This window comes from Anthonomus grandis, chromosome 4, assembly GCF_022605725.1.
Source record: "Anthonomus grandis grandis chromosome 4, icAntGran1.3, whole genome shotgun sequence".
Lineage (NCBI taxonomy): Eukaryota > Metazoa > Arthropoda > Insecta > Coleoptera > Curculionidae > Anthonomus > Anthonomus grandis.
Window position 1 is genome coordinate 11,132,397 of NC_065549.1, and position 22,363 is coordinate 11,154,759.

The following is a 22,363-nucleotide window of genomic DNA, read 5'->3' on the forward strand; positions in this document are numbered from 1 at the left end:
TTTAAGGAATAATCCTAGCTTGCCAGGGAAGCTGCCTAAAAGATTTATTTTCTTTGCCAAGCTGAATTTTGTCGCCTAAGTAAATATATTCTGAGATAACTTCTAGGGGTTGGTCGTAAACAGTTACCTGAATGTCTTCTGTACTCATGATCTTTGTTTTGTTTAAGTTGATTTAAAGTCCAATTTGTAGCGATATTCGATGAAGTTCCCGAAGCATGTTTTTAAGCTCTTGGCCTGTGTTAGTTAAATCGTAAATGGTATAGAGGCACTCTATCAATATTGATCTCATGTTCTTGCCAAGTCAAGTTTTTTGAAGATATCCTTTAAGGCAAGAATAAAAAGTTTTAGTGAGATGGTTCCAAATGCTTTACTCCTGTTTTGACTGGAATCTGCTATATATTTAAATCATCATCTATTTTTACACAAATGAAACCATTATTATAGATATGTTTGGTAAGGCGTGAGTATCTAGAGTCGATCCTTGCGTTGTCTAGGGATTACAGAATTGCCCAAGTTTCGACAGAGTCAAAAGCCTTCTTGTAGTCGACTAAGGCTACATGGAATACTATATTAAACTCTGTGGCTTTTTCAATAAAAGTACGAAGTGTCTGTAGGTGGTCAATAGTGCTAAACTCCTTATAAAATCCCGCTTGTTCGACTGGTTGGTATAAGTCCATCTTGTTCGTCACATATTTGGTTATTATTTTTGTAAACAGTTTATATAAGTGTAATAATAAGTTGATAGGTCGATAATTATCTATGTTGCTCCTACCTCCTTTCTTGTATAAGAGGACTTCTGCGTTTCACCTCTTAGTTGGGATTTTTCCTTGCAATAATCCTACATACTCCATCAGCGTCTCACCTCTATTTTAATAATTTCGCCCGTGATTTCTCCGATTTTTATTTCTGGGACCTCTTCAGATCCTACATTTTGTAATATTTTCCTGATATTGACGGCCTGGACTTCAGCCTTAAACTTACTGTGCAGTTTTTTGTAGAAGTCTTGAACAGCAGTCATGATCTTCCTACGATCACTAACTATAATAATTTGCTTGTAAACCCTCTTTGTTTCTTACTTTGGTCACTTTTTTGTACTCATCGTTTTCTAAAATAGCTTCCAGGAGATAACTATAGTATGGAGATGTTTTACCAAGAGATTTAAATTTAAACCCAGCTCCTAGCGTATAATTTTCGCCACCACATCGTGTCTCTCTTTGTAATCAGTAGGTGCAAATATTTGACTTTCTTCTGTTACATGCTGGATGGTTTCAGATCTTTAGCATCAGTATTTACATTTATCATCAATAACCCTTGCATCTTTTGCTATAAGTTTTAAATTACTAGGGGTGCGAATAACTTGATATAAGGCTGCGTAAAATTAGTAAAAATAATTTCGCAGATTAATAACTCGTTGGTCTAGTTGTTTCCCTAAGTCTGCAAGCCCACTTCCGCCCTCATATCGTAGAAGCATAGGCCTTTGGACACTCCTTGAGTAGTGATATTTCAGCGTCCTAGTTCTCTTTTAGAGGTGGTTAGTATCACTTTGACTTATTATTAAAATGTAAATTTTTATTAAAAAAATACTTTTTTTGAGATATTTTACCCTAAGTACTTTTTCAAACAATGTTTTTTTTAGGAACCTTTTTTCACTTCTATACAGACAAATTTGAAACTTTTTCCTACAAGTGGCTCCAAATCCAACCAGCGATCACTCACATTTTCACTACTGTATATTTTGAACTGCTCATATTTATTTTTGAATTCCTTAATATTTAAATCAGTACTTAATTAATAAATACACTTTTACCTTAATTTTAAAACAACTCATTTTCCAATATTCACATCACATCTTCACACACAAGCCACGACTACGAAACGTACAGAAAAGGTCTCATCAAATAGTGTTAACATAATAAATGTGTCTATTTATTTCATAGATTTGAAAAAATAACTTCGTGAAGGTGCTTTGCAGCATGTACTCGTGACGATGCACTCTCACTAGCCTGCCATTGTTTTTATCAGTAAAGTATTATCATTTTACTGATTAACGTTTACCATATAAATCAAAAATGTCATTACAAATTGAATATTTCGTCAAAGGTTTTCTCTTGGTCATCTTTAGTTACATTAGCAAATAAAATGGATTAATCTAGCAGTACTGTCTTTATAATTGGAGATATATCCTAGAAAGTATTAACGACCCTCTGGCTTTCTGGAGAAATATGACTGGATGAGCTCATTATTTTGACCGGAGGAATTCTTAAGAGATTTCGCCTTCTAGAGACACCCTGTACAATACTTAGCTTTCTTCGTTTTTATATAAGGAAGGTCGTCATGCCAATAAATCCGAGAATAAAACGTATTATTATTGGCAATGAATTCCTTATGAGGACTCGAAAAACGCACGTAACTAAATAATCGTCTTTGAAACTGTTGTACGCATAAGTGATTCCTTTTATTAATAGTTTATTTATATTGTCCTCCTAAATCGGCATAAACAATGTATTTATTACAAAATTAAATAATGCAACGAAAGAAGATGGAAATGTATATGTTTAGGCAACTTTTTCGTGTGTAAAGCGTCATTATTGGAAATGATTTGTACATTATATCAAACATTTTTATCATGAAACCTACATTTGACCTTCTGAAATGGCCCACGCACGCAATAATTACTTTGTGTTGTATATTTAATTTTAAAAAGTACGTAAAAATGTGGATTACACGTATTATTTGTTTTGGTTATCAGGCGCCATTTTATAGAAGTTAAGGTAATAAAATCGTAAAATGGTATTTACTTCGACGTCAAATATTCTACTTTAAATAGGTTCACTAACTTCTTCAAATCACTAACTTACCAAAGTAAGGATTTTCACCATGGATTTCGGAAGGATTCACTTAACAAAAAATAACTAATTATTAACATAATGTTGTTAATTTCCCACATATTTCCAGAACTTGGGATGTTTCCATGATATCTTATCTAAGCTCGATATCGGGATAATACATTTTCCATCTATATATATATATTATTAAAACCAAGTAAAAGACTTAATTTATATTAGTTAAATATGGCAACCCAATTTTATAAGATAGCCTTGATATGCTAAAAACACAATTTTAAAAAAGTGTCAGATGTAATGAAAGAAGTGAGTAGGATAGAAAAAATCAATATCGTCATCTCATTCTAAGGATTCTTCTGCAATGATGATTTTCCTAGGCAATTTGATAAGCTGCACCAGAAAAACGTAATTAATCAACCAATATAAGACGCAACAGAGCCATAATTAAGTGAAGATACATCCAAAAATGAATGAATAATTCAATGTATTCTTGATTTTTTGTTACTCATCATCATATCTTATTCAATCAATCCTTGTCTCTGTTATTTCTATTTTGCCTAAATTATCGAAGGCTCCTATGGTATCTCCTATTTAAAACAACGTGGTTGGGCCTTGGAAACCCACTTCTATTTCTACCCCGTACTGATTTTTTAATGCATAAGCAACGTATTTCACGTAAAAGGCATACGGTGTCGCAGTTGCAAGAGCAATATAATCAGTTTGCACTGTATAAATTAAAAAAAGATTATGCAAACGGTATATTAAAGTGTCCACTATATAGTAATCATTCACGTGTTGGTGGTGCGGTAAAATAATATTAAAAAACATATATTAAAAACGTGACGTTTTTTTTATTTTAACAAAATGTTACGTTTTAATTACTTACTAATCTATTAGCTATAGGTCTTTTCAATTACAGTTTAGCCCTACGTGGGACAGCAATAATATAACTCTAATAATTACTTTACTTTTTACTGGACTAAGTGGCAGTATAAGTTTAAAAAATGCCGTCCAGTAATGAGCCTTATTAACTAAAATACCTCCTGTCTCAATTATTGCTTTACACTTTCTTAACACACGTAATAGCAACAAATTATTAGCGGTTTCAATTAGTGATAAATGACAGGAAGACGTCTAAGCTAGAAACATCGATGGGCCATTATGTCGGCCACTTTTGATATTAATAATACGTACGATATACTAAAATGTACATTACTAATTATCATAATTTGATTATTTATATGATATCGCGATGTTTAATAAACCTGAAACTTTACAGCAAGAGCTGAAACTTAAATCATTTGTATTATAGAATATTTCTGATGCAATTTAGTGTCACAAAGTGGAAAATTTGGATGAAATGGCGATATATGGTCTGAAAAAGGGATATATTCCCATTTCACTTCTAAAACCTTTAGAAAATTGTAATTTTCTGGTAAAGTATTAATCAATTATATAAGGTCATTATTTTAAAAATAATAGTAATAATTACCAAACTTACTCACTAAGGTTAAATTTACATTATTAAGTTGACACGATATTTTTGTAGAGAAATAAATGGAATAAAGGAAGCATTCCTTAATTGTTGTTTACAGACCAGTGTACATTTATTTGATAAAAACTATACACATCAGATTCTGCTGAAAACAAGCTGAAACCAAACACTCCTAATTTATTTGTGTGTTTATTTTACTAAATAAAATTGGTACTGAGTAAAAAATTGTTTTGTTCTTCGCTTAAATCCTCTACCCAACTCTAACGTTTTCGTCCCATCAGGTAATGCAGGGACTGTTAAGGTTTACTTTAATTAAACACCTCAATCGTTTTGACAGCGTCGAAGTCAGAAGCTCATGGCGGAGAGAAAAGTTGAACGTGGCACGTTGTTGTCAACTACTAACATAACGCCGTCAAATAAGCCCTCCACCTTCTTTACCTATAAAAACACAGTCCACAAATAACCCTTGCTGTTCCCAGCAGCAGAGACACAATACAATTTGGTGATCCAGCAGCGGAGCAGCAACAAAACAGGGACTATTCTCAAAAAATGCGGATTATGTCTTGGCACTGAAACGTCTTGTCTCTTTCGTGTTTCTCTATTACTCATATTTATATCAATGTTTTTTTTGCAAATTTAAATGTATGCCTAGTTTTTTAAATATTGGAGAGCAGTGATCTTAGTATGATGCACTACAGATAGTCCTAATTCTTGTCTTTTGAATGACAAATATCCTCTGCATTTCTGCATGGAAGCCATTTAATATCATGCCACAAGTTATGCGGGAATGGACATAAGCATAGTAAAACTTGATTACAAAGCCTTCACTTATAATGTCTCGTGAGTTTGACAGTCTAGGTTCTGATTTATAGTGAGCCCTTAAAACTTTCTATTTTTGTTATTCTTATTTTGAAACTGAATAAAGTTGGTTTTCGTAGAATTTAGACTAATTTTCCATCAAACCATGTCTGTTTTTTACGAGAATTGTGGAATTTGCAACATTTAGTGCGAGTTTTTCATCCTTATTGGCAAATGATCTATCATCAGCAAACTGTGCAAGGAAAAGATCAGAATCACCAACAACCCTGCTTAAGTCATTGCAGCTGGAGATAAAAAGAAGTGGAGACAACAGAAATCCCCAAGGATTCCACTCACACGCTCTCCATGGGTATGTTATTTGATTTATAGGAATAATTGACTACTTTGTCTTTCTTTTTTCTAATCTCAATCAATAGTCAGATAAAAATGACTTAAGCCACCCAACTTCCTTATTATGAATCCCTAATGACTGACGGACATTCATAATGCCCCCATGGTTCATCCTAATAAAGGCCTTGCTTAAGTAACAAACTAGTGTCGACTTTCAGTAATCTAGGCCTTAAGCAAGCAAATACTAGCTATTTATGTATCAAGGGCATTGTAAGGACGATAATGCCCGGAAGGTGGAAATAGTAGGCTAGGTTTCCGCCTGATGGGCATTAGAGTCTAACAATGTCCGTGGTACATACAATGCTTTATGTTTTACCTAAAAATTGATTTTTATGAACAAAAATATTTTAATATTAATTAAAAAATAGGGTCTACCTTTACAGGTAGGTAGGTATACGTACATACCTACCTACAGAAATTTATCAAGTGACTTGCAGTGATTATTTAAGTTTGACTTTGATGTTTCTGTCAATTAGTCAGTTGGCATTTTTTGTTTAAATATTTGCTTAAAGGAAAAGGCCATAAAAGCGACCGAAAATCTTTTGCCAGTTAAATCAAGGCAACAGTATGATCGGGAGTATGGCATATTTGGTATTTGGAAAGATACCAACGCAATTGTTCAAATAACCGAAACCGTTCTAATGGCATATTTTCAGGAACTGGTAAGTTATTGATTTTATTTTAATAGGTACATATGTTTAACAAATTTTAATATTTTTAGTCGGAAAAATACAGTCCGAACTCTCTCTTGACCAAGTAGTCTACCCTAAGGTCTACGTTAATGGTCTATAAAAATATAGACATCTCGCAATACCATCGTCTCATTTTTTAAAAGTTAAGTCGAAAGGATATGTCCCGAAGAAGTCTAAAGTTTTGGAAGGAGAACAAATAATAAAATTTATTAAGAAGGCTCCTGATGATATCTACTTGGTACACAGTCATATTGGTAATGGGTATTTTTGGAGGATTAAGACGAGATCAGTTGGTCAAAATGACCATTGATGATATTGAAGATAGAGGAACGGTCTTGGTTATAAAGGTACCAGAAACTAAAACTTCAACTTCAAAAAGTTTTACTATCATTGAAGAAGATTTAGGCGCTTTAAATTTAATAAAAAAGTACGCAGCATTAAGACCAGCTGGAATAAAGGAGCGAAGATTCTTTCTTACCTATAGAAAGAGTCGCTGTACAGTACAACCTGTTAGAAAAAATACCATAGGAAGCGTCCCAACATTGATCGCAAAATTTTTAAAACTGGATAATGCAGAAGCTTATACCGGCCACTGTTTGCGTCGCACATCGTCAACTTTACTTGTTGAGGCAGGTGCTTCGTTTGAAATGCTAAAACAACATGGGAAATGGAAAAGCTCTTCAGTAGCTGAAGGATATATAGAAGAAAGTATTTCATCCAAAAATAAAGTAGCCAAAATGAATGCCAATTTAGTTAATTCCGAGGTTAATTCCGTATCGACTATTGAAAATTCTTTAATGGACAATTTACAAACTATACAAAATAGCGTTAGTGCTGCCACCTCTACCATCACAAAAAACACCGACCATTCTATAGTGGGATCAGCTACATTTTCCGGGACATTTCAAAATTGTAATTTTTATTTTGGAAATAAAGTTTAATTTTTAGTATTTAAAGAAACATTATTTTTTGTATAAAATGGATGTTTATTCTTTATTATGAGAGAAATAAAATTTCCGGGCATTATCATAATGCCCGCTTATAATGCCCTAGGTGTGATAGCAGGTATTATTGCTACCATAACATATTCCGTTTCTAAGGTATTATAAACCAATAATAGATAGGTAAAACATAAAGCAGTTTATGTAGATATATTATTAAGAAAACCATAAAAGAACTAAGATTTAAATGCCTTAACAGCTTATTATAGAATGCCTGTTCAAATATTTCCGAAAATGCAGATGGGACTGCAACCAGGCTATTATTATTTATATCAGAAGCAGTATTGTCCTGTTTTTTTTAAAGTATTGATAAGATAGTACCCTCCTATAACTTCCTGATGTTCACAGAAGTTTTTTTTAAAGATTTCATAGAGGTGACCAGGATCAGTAATAATTTGACTATTATAATAATTAAGTTCTATAGCAGATTTTTTCCCTGTTTCTCGTTTTAAAATGTGCTAAAAAAAATACACATTTACTCTTATTTGCTGACTTTAAAATTTTCAGGGGATAGAGCTCTGTTTTCTTCCTATTAAATATGCATATTTTTTAAGGTTATAAGGCAATTAAAGCAGAAATCAAATTAATCGAATTGACCTTCTAAGACGAAATCTTTTTGTCCCTTAAAATATTCTGAATATTTAAGTACTTGCAATCAAAATAGTCTTCTTTAACCTCCACATTAGACTGTCACTCTTTTTTATTTTGATTCAAAAGTATGCACAGGGTAGCTGTTTTATTAGGGGCCTATACCTTTTCTCAAAATCTACAGGTTGTGCAAAAAAAAATTCTTACAGAAGTGTTTTTGTTTTAAGCGAGTTTTTACATTATTTAAGTTTCATCAATACAGGGTGTTCGAAAAGTGCTGCACCGACTTTAACACCAGAATTTTAAATGGGACATCCCGTATATTTTTATATTTTTAGGAGAAATAAAGGTAACCTTCACGACTTTTTAATAAAATTCCTACCACTACTAAGAAGACTACCTCTTATTGATCGTCGGTGACGGGGTATTTTAGATTTATACAGGTTAAAAAAAGCTATTTATTGGTATATACATATATATGTCCTATACCAAAATCTTATAGTTTAGAAAATATTTAGAATTTTATTGGAGTGATATAATTTCAATTCTCTACAATAATAACGCTCTTTGAACAAATTTTTCTAATTTAGTATTTCGCCGTCGTAGGCTGTGAAATAACAATAATTAATATCCTCGCTTGTCATATCCCTAGCTACAAAATAATAATTAAACCACTTCTGTGACATACATTTATTATAATAGTAAAAAATAAAAGCCTTGAAAAAATAGTAACATAAAGCTAACCAAAGTCTAAAGTAAGTTTTTAATATGCCATCCATTTTAAATAATACATGTAGTGTAAACAACATCTACATGTTCTATAGCATTGTAAAATCTGTTTGATTTAAGTAGGCTACAGCCTCTCTAATACTTCTTTGCACTTCAATTACCGGCCCTAGTAAGCCTTTGCTTGTTTGTGCGCCTTTCATGTTCTCCGTAGAAAGAAATCTGACGGAGTAAGATCTGGACTTCGAGCTGGCCAAGGGATTGTTCCATTTTGCAATATCCAATAGTTGTACTGTTAGGAAGTTACTTATATTGTGGCTCCTGTGATATCGAGCACCATCTTGTATTTCATTCCTTGCCATATCTAAATATCTTCTTGAATTCAAATTTTCATTAAAGAAAATGGGTCCTATAATTTTTGATCGATAAATTCCGTACTTTACTTTTACGGATCGTCTTCCCTGCTTTTTCACTTCCAAAATCTTTTTCTTATTTTTATCACTCCAGTAATGCGTATTTTTCCTATTCAAAATTAGTGTTGATGTGTGAAAAATTGACTCATCAGTCCAAATAACCTTATTAAAGAAATTTTCATCGAAATTCATGTTTATTAACCTATCACAAAACTTTAATCTTCCATTATAGTCTTTCAGAAGCAGTTAAAAATTTAAATGATTTACGATTATTAATTTTTAAACAATCTTGAATCAATCATTTTTGTGATATTTAACTCCAAAGCGGCTTGCCTGGTGGAGGTTTAACTACCATCTTGCTTGAATTTTTGCATAGATTTTGCCAAATAACTCCTTTTCCAGAATTTCCCGTAATAGAAAATTTCTTCTATACTCTCTCAGCGCCAAAGTTGGCCTTTTTGAATTTGTTAAAAAACATTCAAGCATATCTACTTTTTCCTCCACTGTAAACATTTTTTAAGAGAGATTTTAATTTAATTAATGCAAGTGATATTAATAACTACCAAACTGACAATGTAAATTTAGAAATATTCCATTAAAAAAACTAAAAAATTGCGAATTAAAAATTTAAAAATATATAAAAAAATTTATTAAAAAGTGTTAATTACCAGCATTACAAAACACGTATGCCGTATGCCGAGAACATAAATTTGCTAAAAAAAAACAAAACCTTAATTTCTGTCTAAACTAAACAAAATTCGGATAGAAAATTCAATATACGGGGTGTCCCATTTAAAATTCTGATGTTAAAGTCGGTGCAGCACTTTTTGAACATCCTGTATTGATGAAACTCAAATATTTTAAAAACTCGCTTAAAACAAAAACACTTCTGTAAGAAATTTTTTTTGCACAGCCTGTAGACTCGGAGAAAAGGTATAGGCCCCTAATAAAATGGCCACCCTGTACAATTATATTATATAAGTTTTTTACATTATTTTTTGTAACGTAATTAATTGTTTTGCAAAGCTAAGTATGCTTATGTATTTATTGAAATACTCAAATTAAGCCAAATACCCAGGGTAATCCATTAAAGTATTAATGTTACTAAAAGTAAAAGGCATAAAACACCAAACTATAAGCGGTATTTTTCCAAAAATAAATAAGCTTGCCATATAATTAATTTACCGTGAAAATAAATTAATTTATTCATATGAAGAAAAAAACCCATGGAAAATTTACATAAACTTGTAAACAAAAACTGGTTCTATTTAAGTAAACTTACTGGTGTTCCTTTGCTAACCCGGGGCTGATCCGTTTTATCCCAAACTTCCTTCATCCTCTTTAGCCAAAAAATTCACTTCACGTTCACAAATAAAAAATCTTTTCAAATCAACAACCACTTTTGCGACATCCGCGCGTCTTTTTCCACCGACACACCGACGATAATTATTTACCACATAAAACATTCAAAACAACCTTCGTACATTTAACTAATAATAATAACAATGGTATTTTCTTGTCCTTTAGAAATACCCACAGTCATCGCTAGTACAAAAAAAATCAAAATATTCTTCCGATGAGCGATAAGTCGAACCCTGAAGACCGGCGAACCTTAAGGAGGAGGTGCGATTTGATCGAGCAAGAGGTTAATTTCGGTTTGAATGATAAATCGCGCGGAACCGTCGCGTCGCGTAATCCCGTTTACGATAACGTGACCGCAAAATTATCACTCGTTACCTTGTTCACCTGCTGTAATTCGACCGCCGCCTCGCACCGCTTGCACTGCTATAAAACCGTGAAAGTGGTTTTTAAGTATACCTGGGACACTTCAATAAAATTTTAGAGTTTACGGTTTAATCATTCACAACAAACCTTTTAAATCCTCCCATGCGGTCGTAGATTTTGATGAAATAATCATGCTCCAATTCTCCGGAGATTTTGTATTAAAAATTTGAAAAAACCTCTACATACTGAACTCAATTGGATAGAGTCCAACGCCTTGCATGCCTAAGCATAACGGGTTTCATGCGATCGGCCCCAACCAGAGCACTTGACACTCTGTTGAGCCTTTCGCCCCTGGACCTTTGGTCCAATTTGAGGTAATGAGAGCTACGCATAACTTCCCTTGTTGAACTACGAACTAGTTGTGCAAAAATCTGGTCAGCAGACGTACAAGAATATCCACTCGTTTTGATGGCCAGTGACTAGCACCTGAGACAGTGTACTGTAAGGGCTTTGTGACCCATATCGAAGGCGAGCAGTGGAAGAACTTTAATGGGCCTAAATTGCTAAACAGGGCATCTGGTATGCAGATGGTCCCAGAATTGACAACAGAGCTGATGCAGGGTTCTGTGATGAAGACCCATATACCAACAAGGCATACTAGCTGGGGAAGCAGGCTACTGTCTTCCAGGCTGAAGTCTTCACTGCATTGAAATACGGACAAAAACTCCTTAATTTCGGACGTCGCAAAACTCTGCTCGGACAGCAAGGTTGCTATTAAGGCTATTACGGCCAGAAAGGTGAGCTCCAAGCTCGTAAGCAGTTCATAAAGGAATAACTGGTGAAAGTGGACTGCAGAGTTCAGCTTGTCTGGATGGCTGGCTACTCAGGCTAGACTAGAAACTAGGAAGCGGACTCCCTAGCTAGACTAGGATCTACAAGATGTTACAAAAAGGCAAACCCTATGGTGCTCTAGTATCACGAGTAGCGCAAGTGCTACGAAGGTGTTTCTGGATAATTTTCTTGCAAGTTGTAATGTTCAGGAAAGACGGGCTTTGGGAGTTGATTGCACTTATCCATAAAAAGGAGTCCCAATATAGCGACGTTCTATGCGTCTGCAGATACATTCGATATTCATGAGTCGCATCTGCCTGTCGAGCAGTTCTTGCATGTATATATTGAACATGGGACAGTTCGGAAGAGCGTTTACCGTGATGGTATCAATAAAACAGAGTCAGGTCCGCCACCTTCCTTCTATGTGCCAAACTGTTCAAGCTTCTAGTTATCTCTGGATCTCCTATAAGATGTATGGTTCTCTTCTGGATGGAGTGAAGCAGCTTCAAAGTGTGTTGGGGGTAGAGCTCCATATGTAAGAGTAATACTCAAGACATGGACTAATCTGACCCTTTAAAAGCAGGTGTGGTGTATACAACACTTTAAAGAGGGCCCAAGCAAACTGGTGAAAATTGCGGCAAAATAAGCGCGGACATAATAAGGCTTAGAGCAGCAGAGGAAGCCTTCTTTGTAAATAGAGCAGCGAGTTTTAGCTGCGTTTAACTTAATCAGACTGCACTCATCCTACTCTAAAATGATGTTGAGGTCGGCATTAATACACAATGGCGAGATTCTTAAGAGACATCGTGTTAATTTGAAACCTCTGCGAGGTGTGTCCATCAACGGCAACCTGGATGGATCGGTTCTCAAGGAAGCTTCCAAGTCAAGCAACAAGAGTTGGTGGCAAACCATGACAATGCAATTTCTTTAAGAGATTTTCATGCCACGCTCTAACGAATGCCTTTGAAATATCCAGAACTATTGCACGAGATTCATCATATTTCTCGATAGCCTCGGTCAAAACCGTATATTCTAATATTCTAAATATTCGGTTTTCGAAAACCATACTGACAATCGCTAATGATATTGGTGGATCCTAGATATTACAAAATTTAACTTCTCCATTACCTTGGCGACTGCCGAGACTAAAGTAATCAAACGGTATTTGATGGGCACCGTCTTTTTTTCATTTTTGGGTATCGGTTGAATCGGTGCTAGTTTCCAGTCTCCAGGAAAGAGAGCTTTTCTGTATGAAACAGAAGACAACTTGCACAACGGCGGTGTCAACATGACCGCACACTTTTTTAATACTATTGCCAGCATTCCATCATACCTGCCAAAATCGTTCTCATACGCTGAAGTATCATTGACACTGAAACAGACATCTTTACAAAAAAACGAAGAGAGAACTGTTTTAAAAGTCTCCAGTTGGCTGGTCTACAATGCCATGCTATCCTCTCCTTGGCAGGCAAAGAACGACCTCAGTTAATATTATCGATAGACTGCGGCCGAATATAATGATCATCTACATACAGCTCAGCACCTCTGCACCTAACATTCTTCTGCTTCTCCAAAGAACATTATATCAGTTAAACAAAATAGTGATAGTTCCAATTCAGAATGATTGACAGACATTTTTTTTTCGGAAGACAACACCTTACTTCAAGTTCTTTTCCTGAAACTGATCCAATTTTGTAGCATTTTTTTGATGAAATGATGCAGCAACTTAACACACTCCTTTCCTCTGAAACTCTCTCCACGGTCCCTCTGAATGAATTTGAACTGATCACCAGAACGAATATCGAAATGGAACAAATAAACCTTCATAGATTTAATCCTATAAGCAGCAATGGGTCGAATATTTTAATACTTCTTTAGTATGAGTACAAAAAGCAAGACTGATTAATCCATTAATAGCTTATCTCTTTGTCTAGGACATTCCTCACTGGCTTGTTGTTTTCTCTCATCCTCTTCTCTCTCTTCTGTGCTCTATACGCAGTAGGGCTAGGACCCCTCCTCTTCATCTGGGGTCTTTGATACCCTTCTATCTCAGTTACTACCTCCTGACTATTGACAATCTCCTCCTGGAATCTTGTTGGTACATAAGCTTCCACTCATTCCACTGGCTGGCTCTTCCTGTTTAATTGCAATGATATTTTTATATTATTTTAAATTATCCGCTCCTAAAAGCTCTGATACCTATACCAAATATTTATTTCTACGCATGAACAGTCCTAGGTCATATGTCAAGCATCCAGAACATTCCTGACAAATTGCATATTTAATTTTTCTGGCATTAACCTATTATATTTAATATCTAAACTTAAACTTAGTTAATACTTAAACACTTACTCTTTGAGTTTTTAATGACACAAATATCATCTAAGTAATTTACACATGATTCTGTGAATTTAAATACCGACAGGAGAAAATAATCATATTTGGAATCCAAGGTAGGCATCGATCCGTACGACAAAGATCCATAGTGAATTAGCTTCAAAACTGTTCTATAGTCTTCCATCTTAAAATGAGGAACCTCTAAAAAACTATTAAGATGTTTTTCAATTAAAATAAAACAGACTTTACCACTAGTTGTTTTTAATAGAAAAATAAGACAATAAAAATTCTTCTGAAACTGGCTGACATTGAGCCACAATACCATCTTTTTCCATACCATCAAAAATCTTCTGAAGATCTGGGTCACTATTTTGAAAAGCCAAAAAAGAGACAGTTATTTGGTTGCATTTTTATAAAAGGCTGCCTATAATTCCAACTAACTCAGCACTGTGTAACTGGGATCAAGAGAATCATGATGTGTCCATACTTTAACAAAATGTCTAAGTCTTCCAGGCAAACTTACCTTTACTTCTTTTTAGACCTTTGTGATTGGAGATTTCCACTGGTCTTTTAAGCCTTTCATATCACGACCCGCCTTTCCTACGTTTCTATTAATTTCCCATTTTGTTGCAAGATCGAGACCAAAAACTTATTAATTTCACGACTTCTTGCTACTCCCATAGCTGCTTAATTTAATTGAGGTAAAACAAAGCTTCTCCTTTTATGAGGAAATGTTAAAAACAGGTCTGTTAAAAGCTTGCCACAGCCTGATAATTCCGATACCCGACCCTTAATCTTAAGGTCACTTTAATTAAGGTCAGCCTTACAGCTGCAGTTGCTGCCCCAAGTTGAGACTGCATGGAAATGAAACTTACCCTTTCTAATGGAAGATTCAAGGACAATTTGACAAATCTTTTCATTTAAAATAGGCAGATAATCGTGGTAAATTTACAGGCACTACATATTTGTCCATAAGGCCTCTTTTTGTCTCTTTACTTAAACCTTTTAATAGGTAATTGCCCCATCGAGTTATAAGAGCTTTATGAAGCTCTGGAGCCTTCAATTTTTAGGGATTTTGGACGTTCCCTCGAAAATTTCGCTCTCTGGGCCCTCTGTTCTGGTTAAACCATATTTGGAAAGAATTCTAGCTCTCTCCTCTTTGCTGTCTAAAGAGAGAACCAGAGCACTAACTTTATTACTCATTTTACTAGTATTAGGGACTTTGGTTATTGTTAAGAGAGATCTTGACCTACTTCTTAAAGGTCCTACTTCCTCAAGCTATGTCTGTCTAAAGACAAGCCTTTTCTTTGAGCAGGACTAGCTAATGATAATATCAAAAAGGCTTCATCCATTTTCTTCAAGAGATACTTCCAGGTACAACATAAACAAACCCATAGTGTGTAAAATGTGATGTGTATTTTGGTGTTTTAGACCTGATGATGCTCTAATAGAGCGAAACGCGTGTCGTCGATAATAAATGTTTGTGAGACCGTGACTTAGTTGTTTTTCTTCCTTTGTTTTTTTTTTCTAGCTAATGATACCCTATGGTGAAAAGAGGAGCTGGAAGACCTATTACAGTTATGTAATAGAGCGTTAGCTCTAATCGAAAAATTCGATTCCTAAGTTCTATAGCTTTCGAAGAAGTGGATCTACTAACCTATGCGCCTTTTCTCGACATAAATATTCGCTATCTGAGTCGGAATCATATCTGGAACGCTTATGTTTCCTCTTAATGCTCTATTCTACAAAGAAATATTGTTAATAAGATAAATAAAGAACAGTTTTACGAAGTAAAAATTATTTTGCACGTGAAGGCGTCGAGCATACAAAACTTTATGAGGTTATGGTCAGAACTCAGAAGCAGAAGTCGCTTAAGTACAAATGGCACTATGTCCTCTGCTACGTACCAACAGACCGGACCAAGAACGGATTTAGCTTCTTTATATCTGTGGTGCAGAGAGTATCTCAAAACAATGCTACTTATGCTTTTTATCAATATGTTGACCACCCTCAACATTCTATGTAAAAATTCTAAAAAAAAAACGGGTTTTTAGACATCCCTTTAACTTTACCGGACCCCATAATAAAAACAACCTAGAGAAGGAAGCACAAAAGAAATATAATTCATCTAGAGGAAAAAGTTCATGAGCCATATAACAAAATTTAAATTATATTCCGCTTTGTAAATTTGACGGATAAATATATTTCTTGTGATATAAGAAACCTTTATACATGGAATTATTACATAAAAATTCTGTAGGTAGTTATTGAAACATACCGGAAATGCCGTGGACAGGAGTTAAACTCTTGTTAAATAATGCTAATTTATTTTAAAAGATAAATCTGATAGTTTTTAAAGTAGCAGAAGAAGGTATTCTTATTAACTTTTCAAACGATTTCATTTTTTTAATTTATTCTAACGACATCCATAGTCTAAGGTTGAAGCGCTGAGATGTTGAGATGGCAACAGTGCAATCCCTCATTTATTGGCATCTTTGTTATTTTAGTGAAATGTCAAATGTTATGTTGAACCAGGCGACCGTTAAAAGTTAAATTTAGTTTGGTTAGAATAACAAAAACAACAAACAACTTCATCACAGAGAAAAATGATTTTTTGCAATTTTACACTGAGTTTTAAGTCAAAATGTTAGAAACTTGTTTGCTCACATTAGTAACAGCGGCGAACTCGCTTTATACAACGTTTTACTATGTCTTATACTGGAGTTACATGACAGGGCACCTGTTAGTCAACTGCTTAAATGAAACTCTACAGTACCTGATTTTCACTTGGGAAAGTGTTGCCTGTTTCTTCACCATTTTATCGGAGTCCCTCGGAATGTTTCTTCATGACAACATACAGCTAGTGAAGTTAATTTTTTTCCAGCTGGGATCTGCTTTAGAAATTGTGGGTTCCAGCTGCCTCGGAATATTTATGAAGTGTAATGCGTTTCTACGAGCCATTTTTAATACCATTAGTTGGATATTTTATTGTCTATGGGGAGGCATAACAGTGACAATAAATGGAGTGATAGGTGTTGTGACAATTATTAAAAAACTTATTATAATTTTTGGCTCAGGAATTTGGTTTTTAATAACTTTATTGCCATTATTACTTTACTATGGCTATGTGATGCTTACCACATTTATCAGTACAATTACATCAGAGTTATGTGATATGTCTGCTACTGGGGTCTCTAAGATTATAATACTTATCAAGAGCATGTTATTGTTTGTTATTGATGTTCCCTTTGAATCATTAATTGGCTTAATAGTAGGTCTGAGTTTTGCCTATATTTTTACCCAATTTTATATGATTCTCAGTACATTTATGAAGAGAAAGTATCGCCTGGTTAGAAACTGGTATCGAAGGCAGCATAATAATATTTATGGCTCTTTTCAAAGTACTAGAACTGGGCAAAGGCAAGCCCTACCATTACCAAAGGCTCGAAGAACCTTAAGGGAAATTCAACAATCCTCTTGTGCTACAAAAAATAATGAAGATGAAGATTCTGTTGAGAGAAACTGTGTGATTTGCCAAGAAAGGATGAAGTGCATCCTTTTGCTTCCCTGTAAACATTTATGCCTTTGCCCACAATGTTCTGAGGAGTTAAGATATTATAATCAATCCTGTCCGATTTGTAGAACTGATATAGATGCCACTATGAAGATTTTTATTTAGTAAATGCTGCTTTATGTCTGATGTAATGATGGAAAATTCAAAGTTCTGAGTTTTAAAATTTTAAATTTAATGAATTCTTAGTTTCATAAGGCAAATAATAATTATCTTGCCATTAACTTATTAAATATTTGACAATGATGTAAGACTAATTTATCACTGCATTACACTGGACATAATACTATATTGAACCAAAATGGAGATGGAAATTGAATATTATTAGAATTTAGAATATTATTATAGATTTTGTACTGATATATTTTTGTGATGTTATATATATTAATATAAATAATTTAGATAAATGGGATGACTTTATTATTGATTATTATCCTAGATAGAATTTGTTGCTTATAAATACATTATCTATGGTAATAAATGTATCCAAAATATATTAATGAATAATACCCTATTTTTCTAAAATCATTTTTTCCAATATTAAATCAATGAATAATCTACAAAGACAAATTACTGAAAGAATAACTTTAGGAACTAACAGTGAACTAAATAAAAAAAATCTATTATTTAATACAAACCACAGAACACAAATATAGATACAAACTGAATATTTGGATCAACCCAGACAGAACAAATCTCCAGTATTACTCCAAACTAAGTCAAAATGTCTGTGGATTAATAATGGAAATCCTATGGATAATAATTTTGAGCAATCAATTGGACTTAAAATAATTGCTTATTCATAACTTTAAAGAGTCATAAACGACCTCCAATGTCTAAAAGACATAAATAAAAATTAAAATTCTTAAAAAAAAGTTCTTTAAAAAAAACTATTTCAAATGTCTTGAACAAAATTAAAAATTATTGCAACAGACATAACGAAATACTATATAGATATGATAAGGAATAATTTTAATTTTTTTTTGGCAAAATATGATTTGTCTCTTTCGAAAATTACACACGTCGTTATATTATCATATCTTAAGATTTTGCAAAAATTTTTTAATTAAAATATTTCATCTATACATACCAGTACGAATAAATACATTTGATCGAAAGTTTTTTTTTCAAGTTTTAACCCTTGATTGGTACCATCAAAAGTTTCGCCTTTTAATGCCATTTCAGATACCTGAATTTATGTTGACTTTTAAGGATTAAGTTGCATTGGGGGTTATTAAAATAATCCTTCTATTAATAAAATTAAATCCAAGCTATTCAATTCTTTTTTCTTAAAACTAAAACTATCAAAAAAATACAGCTATGTTCTACTCTATACTGTCTACGAAAAGCTGAACCTTCCCTTTTAATTATAATTTTCAAATTTTATTGTTAATTTTCATCTATGTTTTAAAGACATATTTGAAAAATTTAAATAGCTATTAAATAACATTATACTCTAGTTTAATTTATTTTAATATTAAGTACTTTGCTTTTGATCATTGCATACCATAAATCTTTTTAACTTTGTTTTATAATTGTATTTTTACTAAGTTCTTTCCAGAGACCTAAAGGTATTATTCCAGGTATTTGATGTTTTTATGTATCTTTCAGACAGTGTAAATAAATTTTTTATATCTTCCCAGGTATATTTATTTCAGGCATTTGGATTTTCAGTTTTTCACTGTAAATGCAAATAAACTAAAAGTCTGGAATATGATCGGCTGCCGAAATGACCTTGAAAATTTTAAAATTAAAAAAATCTTTTAAACTGCAAAAAAAGCCAAACATGCAGCTTTCAGCTAGTTTTTCATGAAAAACTACCCAGAACTCACCACGTAGAGGTGGCTGCATCTCGAGTTCCACCCTACCCTCCCACCCTTAGAATATATTTTTTTATTTTTTCTGTTCTAGAACTGCTAAGAATTGTTTTTTAGTATCAAATTGCGGCAATATTTGTCTTAATTCAATACGAGCTCTAATAAATCCGTCTCGTGCTTCAGGGCCATAAACCGCCATAGAGGTTTAAGTAACTAACTTAACTGCTCGTTCAACTGCCTGTGAATGACAATGGAATTTTAATAACCTTATTTCATCAGGAACCAAAGAAATCATGTTAGTTAGTTCTTCGTTCGAAATTTCCATTGTTAATGGGGGCTCGCTTATAACAGCATTTTGCCAGTCAATCAATTAAGTCGACATAATCTTGACAATCAAAATTCAATTTATTCACCCGAAATATTCTAACATCCTCGGTTTTTGCGGTTGATCTGCATTTTAAAATCCTTCTTAAAGCTAACTCTCGAATATGTTTTCTATCATCTCCTAACATGGATAATAAAATATTTTCTGGGTGCGCAAAAAAATTCATTTCTCTCAATTACGGGATCAATACCTTTTTTTATTTCTTCAGGGAGGTAACGAGATTTATTTATAATGCTAAACAAGTGCGTGGCACCATCCTTACAAGACCAATGGCATTTAATTTGAAACCAGCATACGGCAGACACTTTTACTATAAACTCTGTTAACATTTTAAGGTTTTGAGAGGGCTCATTGGTAGCAACGTATAACCTTGGACTATTGGCTGTGGTAAGCCATCTATACTCTATTTCAGAAGTGTATAGAGCAATAAACTGGGAAATTCCGTTCTGTTTGGCTACATTTCGTGGTAGTTCATAGGCGCAGGTACTTATAATATTTATGAATTTAATTTTCACGGATTAAATGCCTTTATTTTGAAAGAGATTACATACTAAATAAATACTTTTAATCCTTTTGTATAGGTACCTATCTTTTAACGCTTTGTAACATGCAAAAATGGGGTCAGGTAATATATACAGACTATAAATACTTTTAAATCATATTTTAAACGTTAGTAGTCACTGCTACGCTGTAGTGTAATCACAATATTATTATCCCAATATTTAAAAAATGGAGGTATTCAGTCCAACGAAAAGATGTACTAAAAATTCTCCACTATCGCTGAGTGAAAAAGTTATTATTTTAAATGTACATGATTGCATAAAACACGATTACCCTAGTCTTACTGTGCAAGAAATTGTTGAAAAATGTTCTTGAATGAGTGGAATTGGAAAGTCCACCATTTTCAAATTGTTGCGGGAAAGAAAAGTAGCAGGTCAAGTGGAATCCCAAGCAAAAGCCAGGACGACCTACAAAAGTCCTTGATAAAAATGCTAAATGTATAATTCGAAGAAAAGTTCACTCTTTTTATTTTAAAAAGGAAATACCCACCCTAGACAAAATTTTAATGGAGCTTGGCCGAGATGACAGTATTCCGTTGATAAGTAGAAAACTTTTATGGAAAACTTTAAAAAATATGGATTTTGCCTGGGAAAAGCATAACCGCAAAGCACTTTTACTGGAGAGCGACGAAATTGTTTGTTGGAGACGACAATACTTGAGAAGTATCAAGCAGTACCGCAGGGAGCAAAAGAAAGTTTTTTATCTTGATGAGACGTGGATTAACGAAGGTTATATAGTCCAAAAAATGTGGCAAGACAAAAATATAACCAGTGCTCGCCAAGCTTTCATAGAAGGCCTGTCTACGGGTATTAAAGTACCTTCGGGAAAAGGAAAAAGACTTATAATCACACATATTGGAAGCGAAGAGGGATTTTTAAAAGAAGGTCTGCTAACCTTTGAGTCGACTCGCACAGGAGATTACCATGAAGACATGAACTCAGACGTTTTCGAGGACTATTTTGGTGAAATGATAAAATTTCTTCCGGCTAATTCGGTGGTGGTTATGGATAACGCAAGCTATCATTCACGGCGAATAGAGAAGACGCCAACTTCAAGTTGGAGAAAGCAAGAAATTATTGATTGGCTGACTGCAAAAGGTATTGCGTTTGAAGCAAATTTGATAAAAAAAGAACTGCTGGCAATAGCAAACTTACACAAAACTCGTTTCATGAAATACGCCGTGGAAGATATAGCCGAAAAATATAATATAACTGTACTGCGCTTACCGCCATATCATTGCGAACTAAATCCTATAGAACTGATATGGGCGCAGGTAAAAGGATTTGTAGCAAGACAAAACACGACTTTTAAAATGAAAGATGTTAAGCTACTGTTTGATCAAGCCATTACGGAAGCGACACCAGAGAATTGGCGAAAAGCAGTCCAGCATGTAATTAAGCAAGAGGACAAAATGTGGGATCTTGACAACCTCATCGATCAGACAGTCGATCCTTTAATTATAATGTCAAGAGGTGATGACAGTTCGTCAGATGACGAAGAAGACTACAATCTATTATAATTTAAAATTGTTATATACTGTTCAAAAAGTGCCAGATCCAAAAGTGACATTTTCAACTGTTTTACTCTACATATTATGTTCAATAAATTTGTGAAAAAAATATATTATTGCATTTAAACAAAAGTAACTTTCTAAAATAAAATAGCATTTAAGTACATTAATTATAAGGTAAAAAACAAGTCCCAGTTGCACGCCTTTGGCGAACCGTTTTCAATGTTTATCAGTGGGTAACAATGGGCAAAACTCATAAATTGACCCAAAACCGGGTGGCACTACCTGCAATCAACGAAAAGAAAGAATTTTACATTGAAACTAATACCCAACTAAGGTAGTGGCATAAAATATTGGTGGATCACCAAGTACCACTTTTGCATACCTAATGAGGTTTTATTGCTCTACACACTTCTGAGTATCGAGTGACATTTTCCCTAGCGCTTTTAGAGCCCAATCGTCTTTTAAAACTCCAGTAGAGATTCCTCGACACATCTCATATAAATAGAGTCACAGTGCCACCAGTGGCGGGTTACTATATTAATTTCTTGATAATTATTTCTGTTTATTGTAATGTAAATATTCAATAATATTCATAGTTCATACGCCCGTAGGCCAATTCTCGGGCATTGCATCTGGCTGTATCTTTCTTAGGTTGG

General features: G+C 33.8%; 1 protein-coding gene and 1 long non-coding RNA gene across 5 annotated transcripts in view; one reads left to right on the forward strand and one right to left on the reverse strand.

Moving 5' to 3' along the window:
* The window catches only part of LOC126735717 (sodium- and chloride-dependent neutral and basic amino acid transporter B(0+)-like), a 53,106-nt gene extending 42,367 nt beyond the window's left edge, over positions 1 to 10,739 (reverse strand). For 3 of the 4 annotated variants that reach the window (XM_050439799.1, XM_050439798.1, XM_050439797.1), the window contains exon 1: positions 10,250 to 10,739. In XM_050439799.1, the coding sequence (XP_050295756.1) occupies positions 10,250 to 10,303 (54 nt within the window). In that variant the 5' untranslated portion in view covers positions 10,304 to 10,739. Of the gene's footprint in view, positions 1 to 1,807; positions 1,986 to 10,249 lie in introns of those variants that run through there. The other variant, XM_050439800.1, reaches the window with a different exon arrangement.
* On the forward strand, positions 5,716 to 7,189 carry LOC126735736 (uncharacterized). The gene is made up of 2 exons (XR_007660496.1): positions 5,716 to 6,209; positions 6,269 to 7,189. It is a non-coding gene; the product is annotated as an uncharacterized LOC126735736 (long non-coding RNA).
* Positions 10,740 to 22,363: the final 11,624 nt, after the last annotated feature.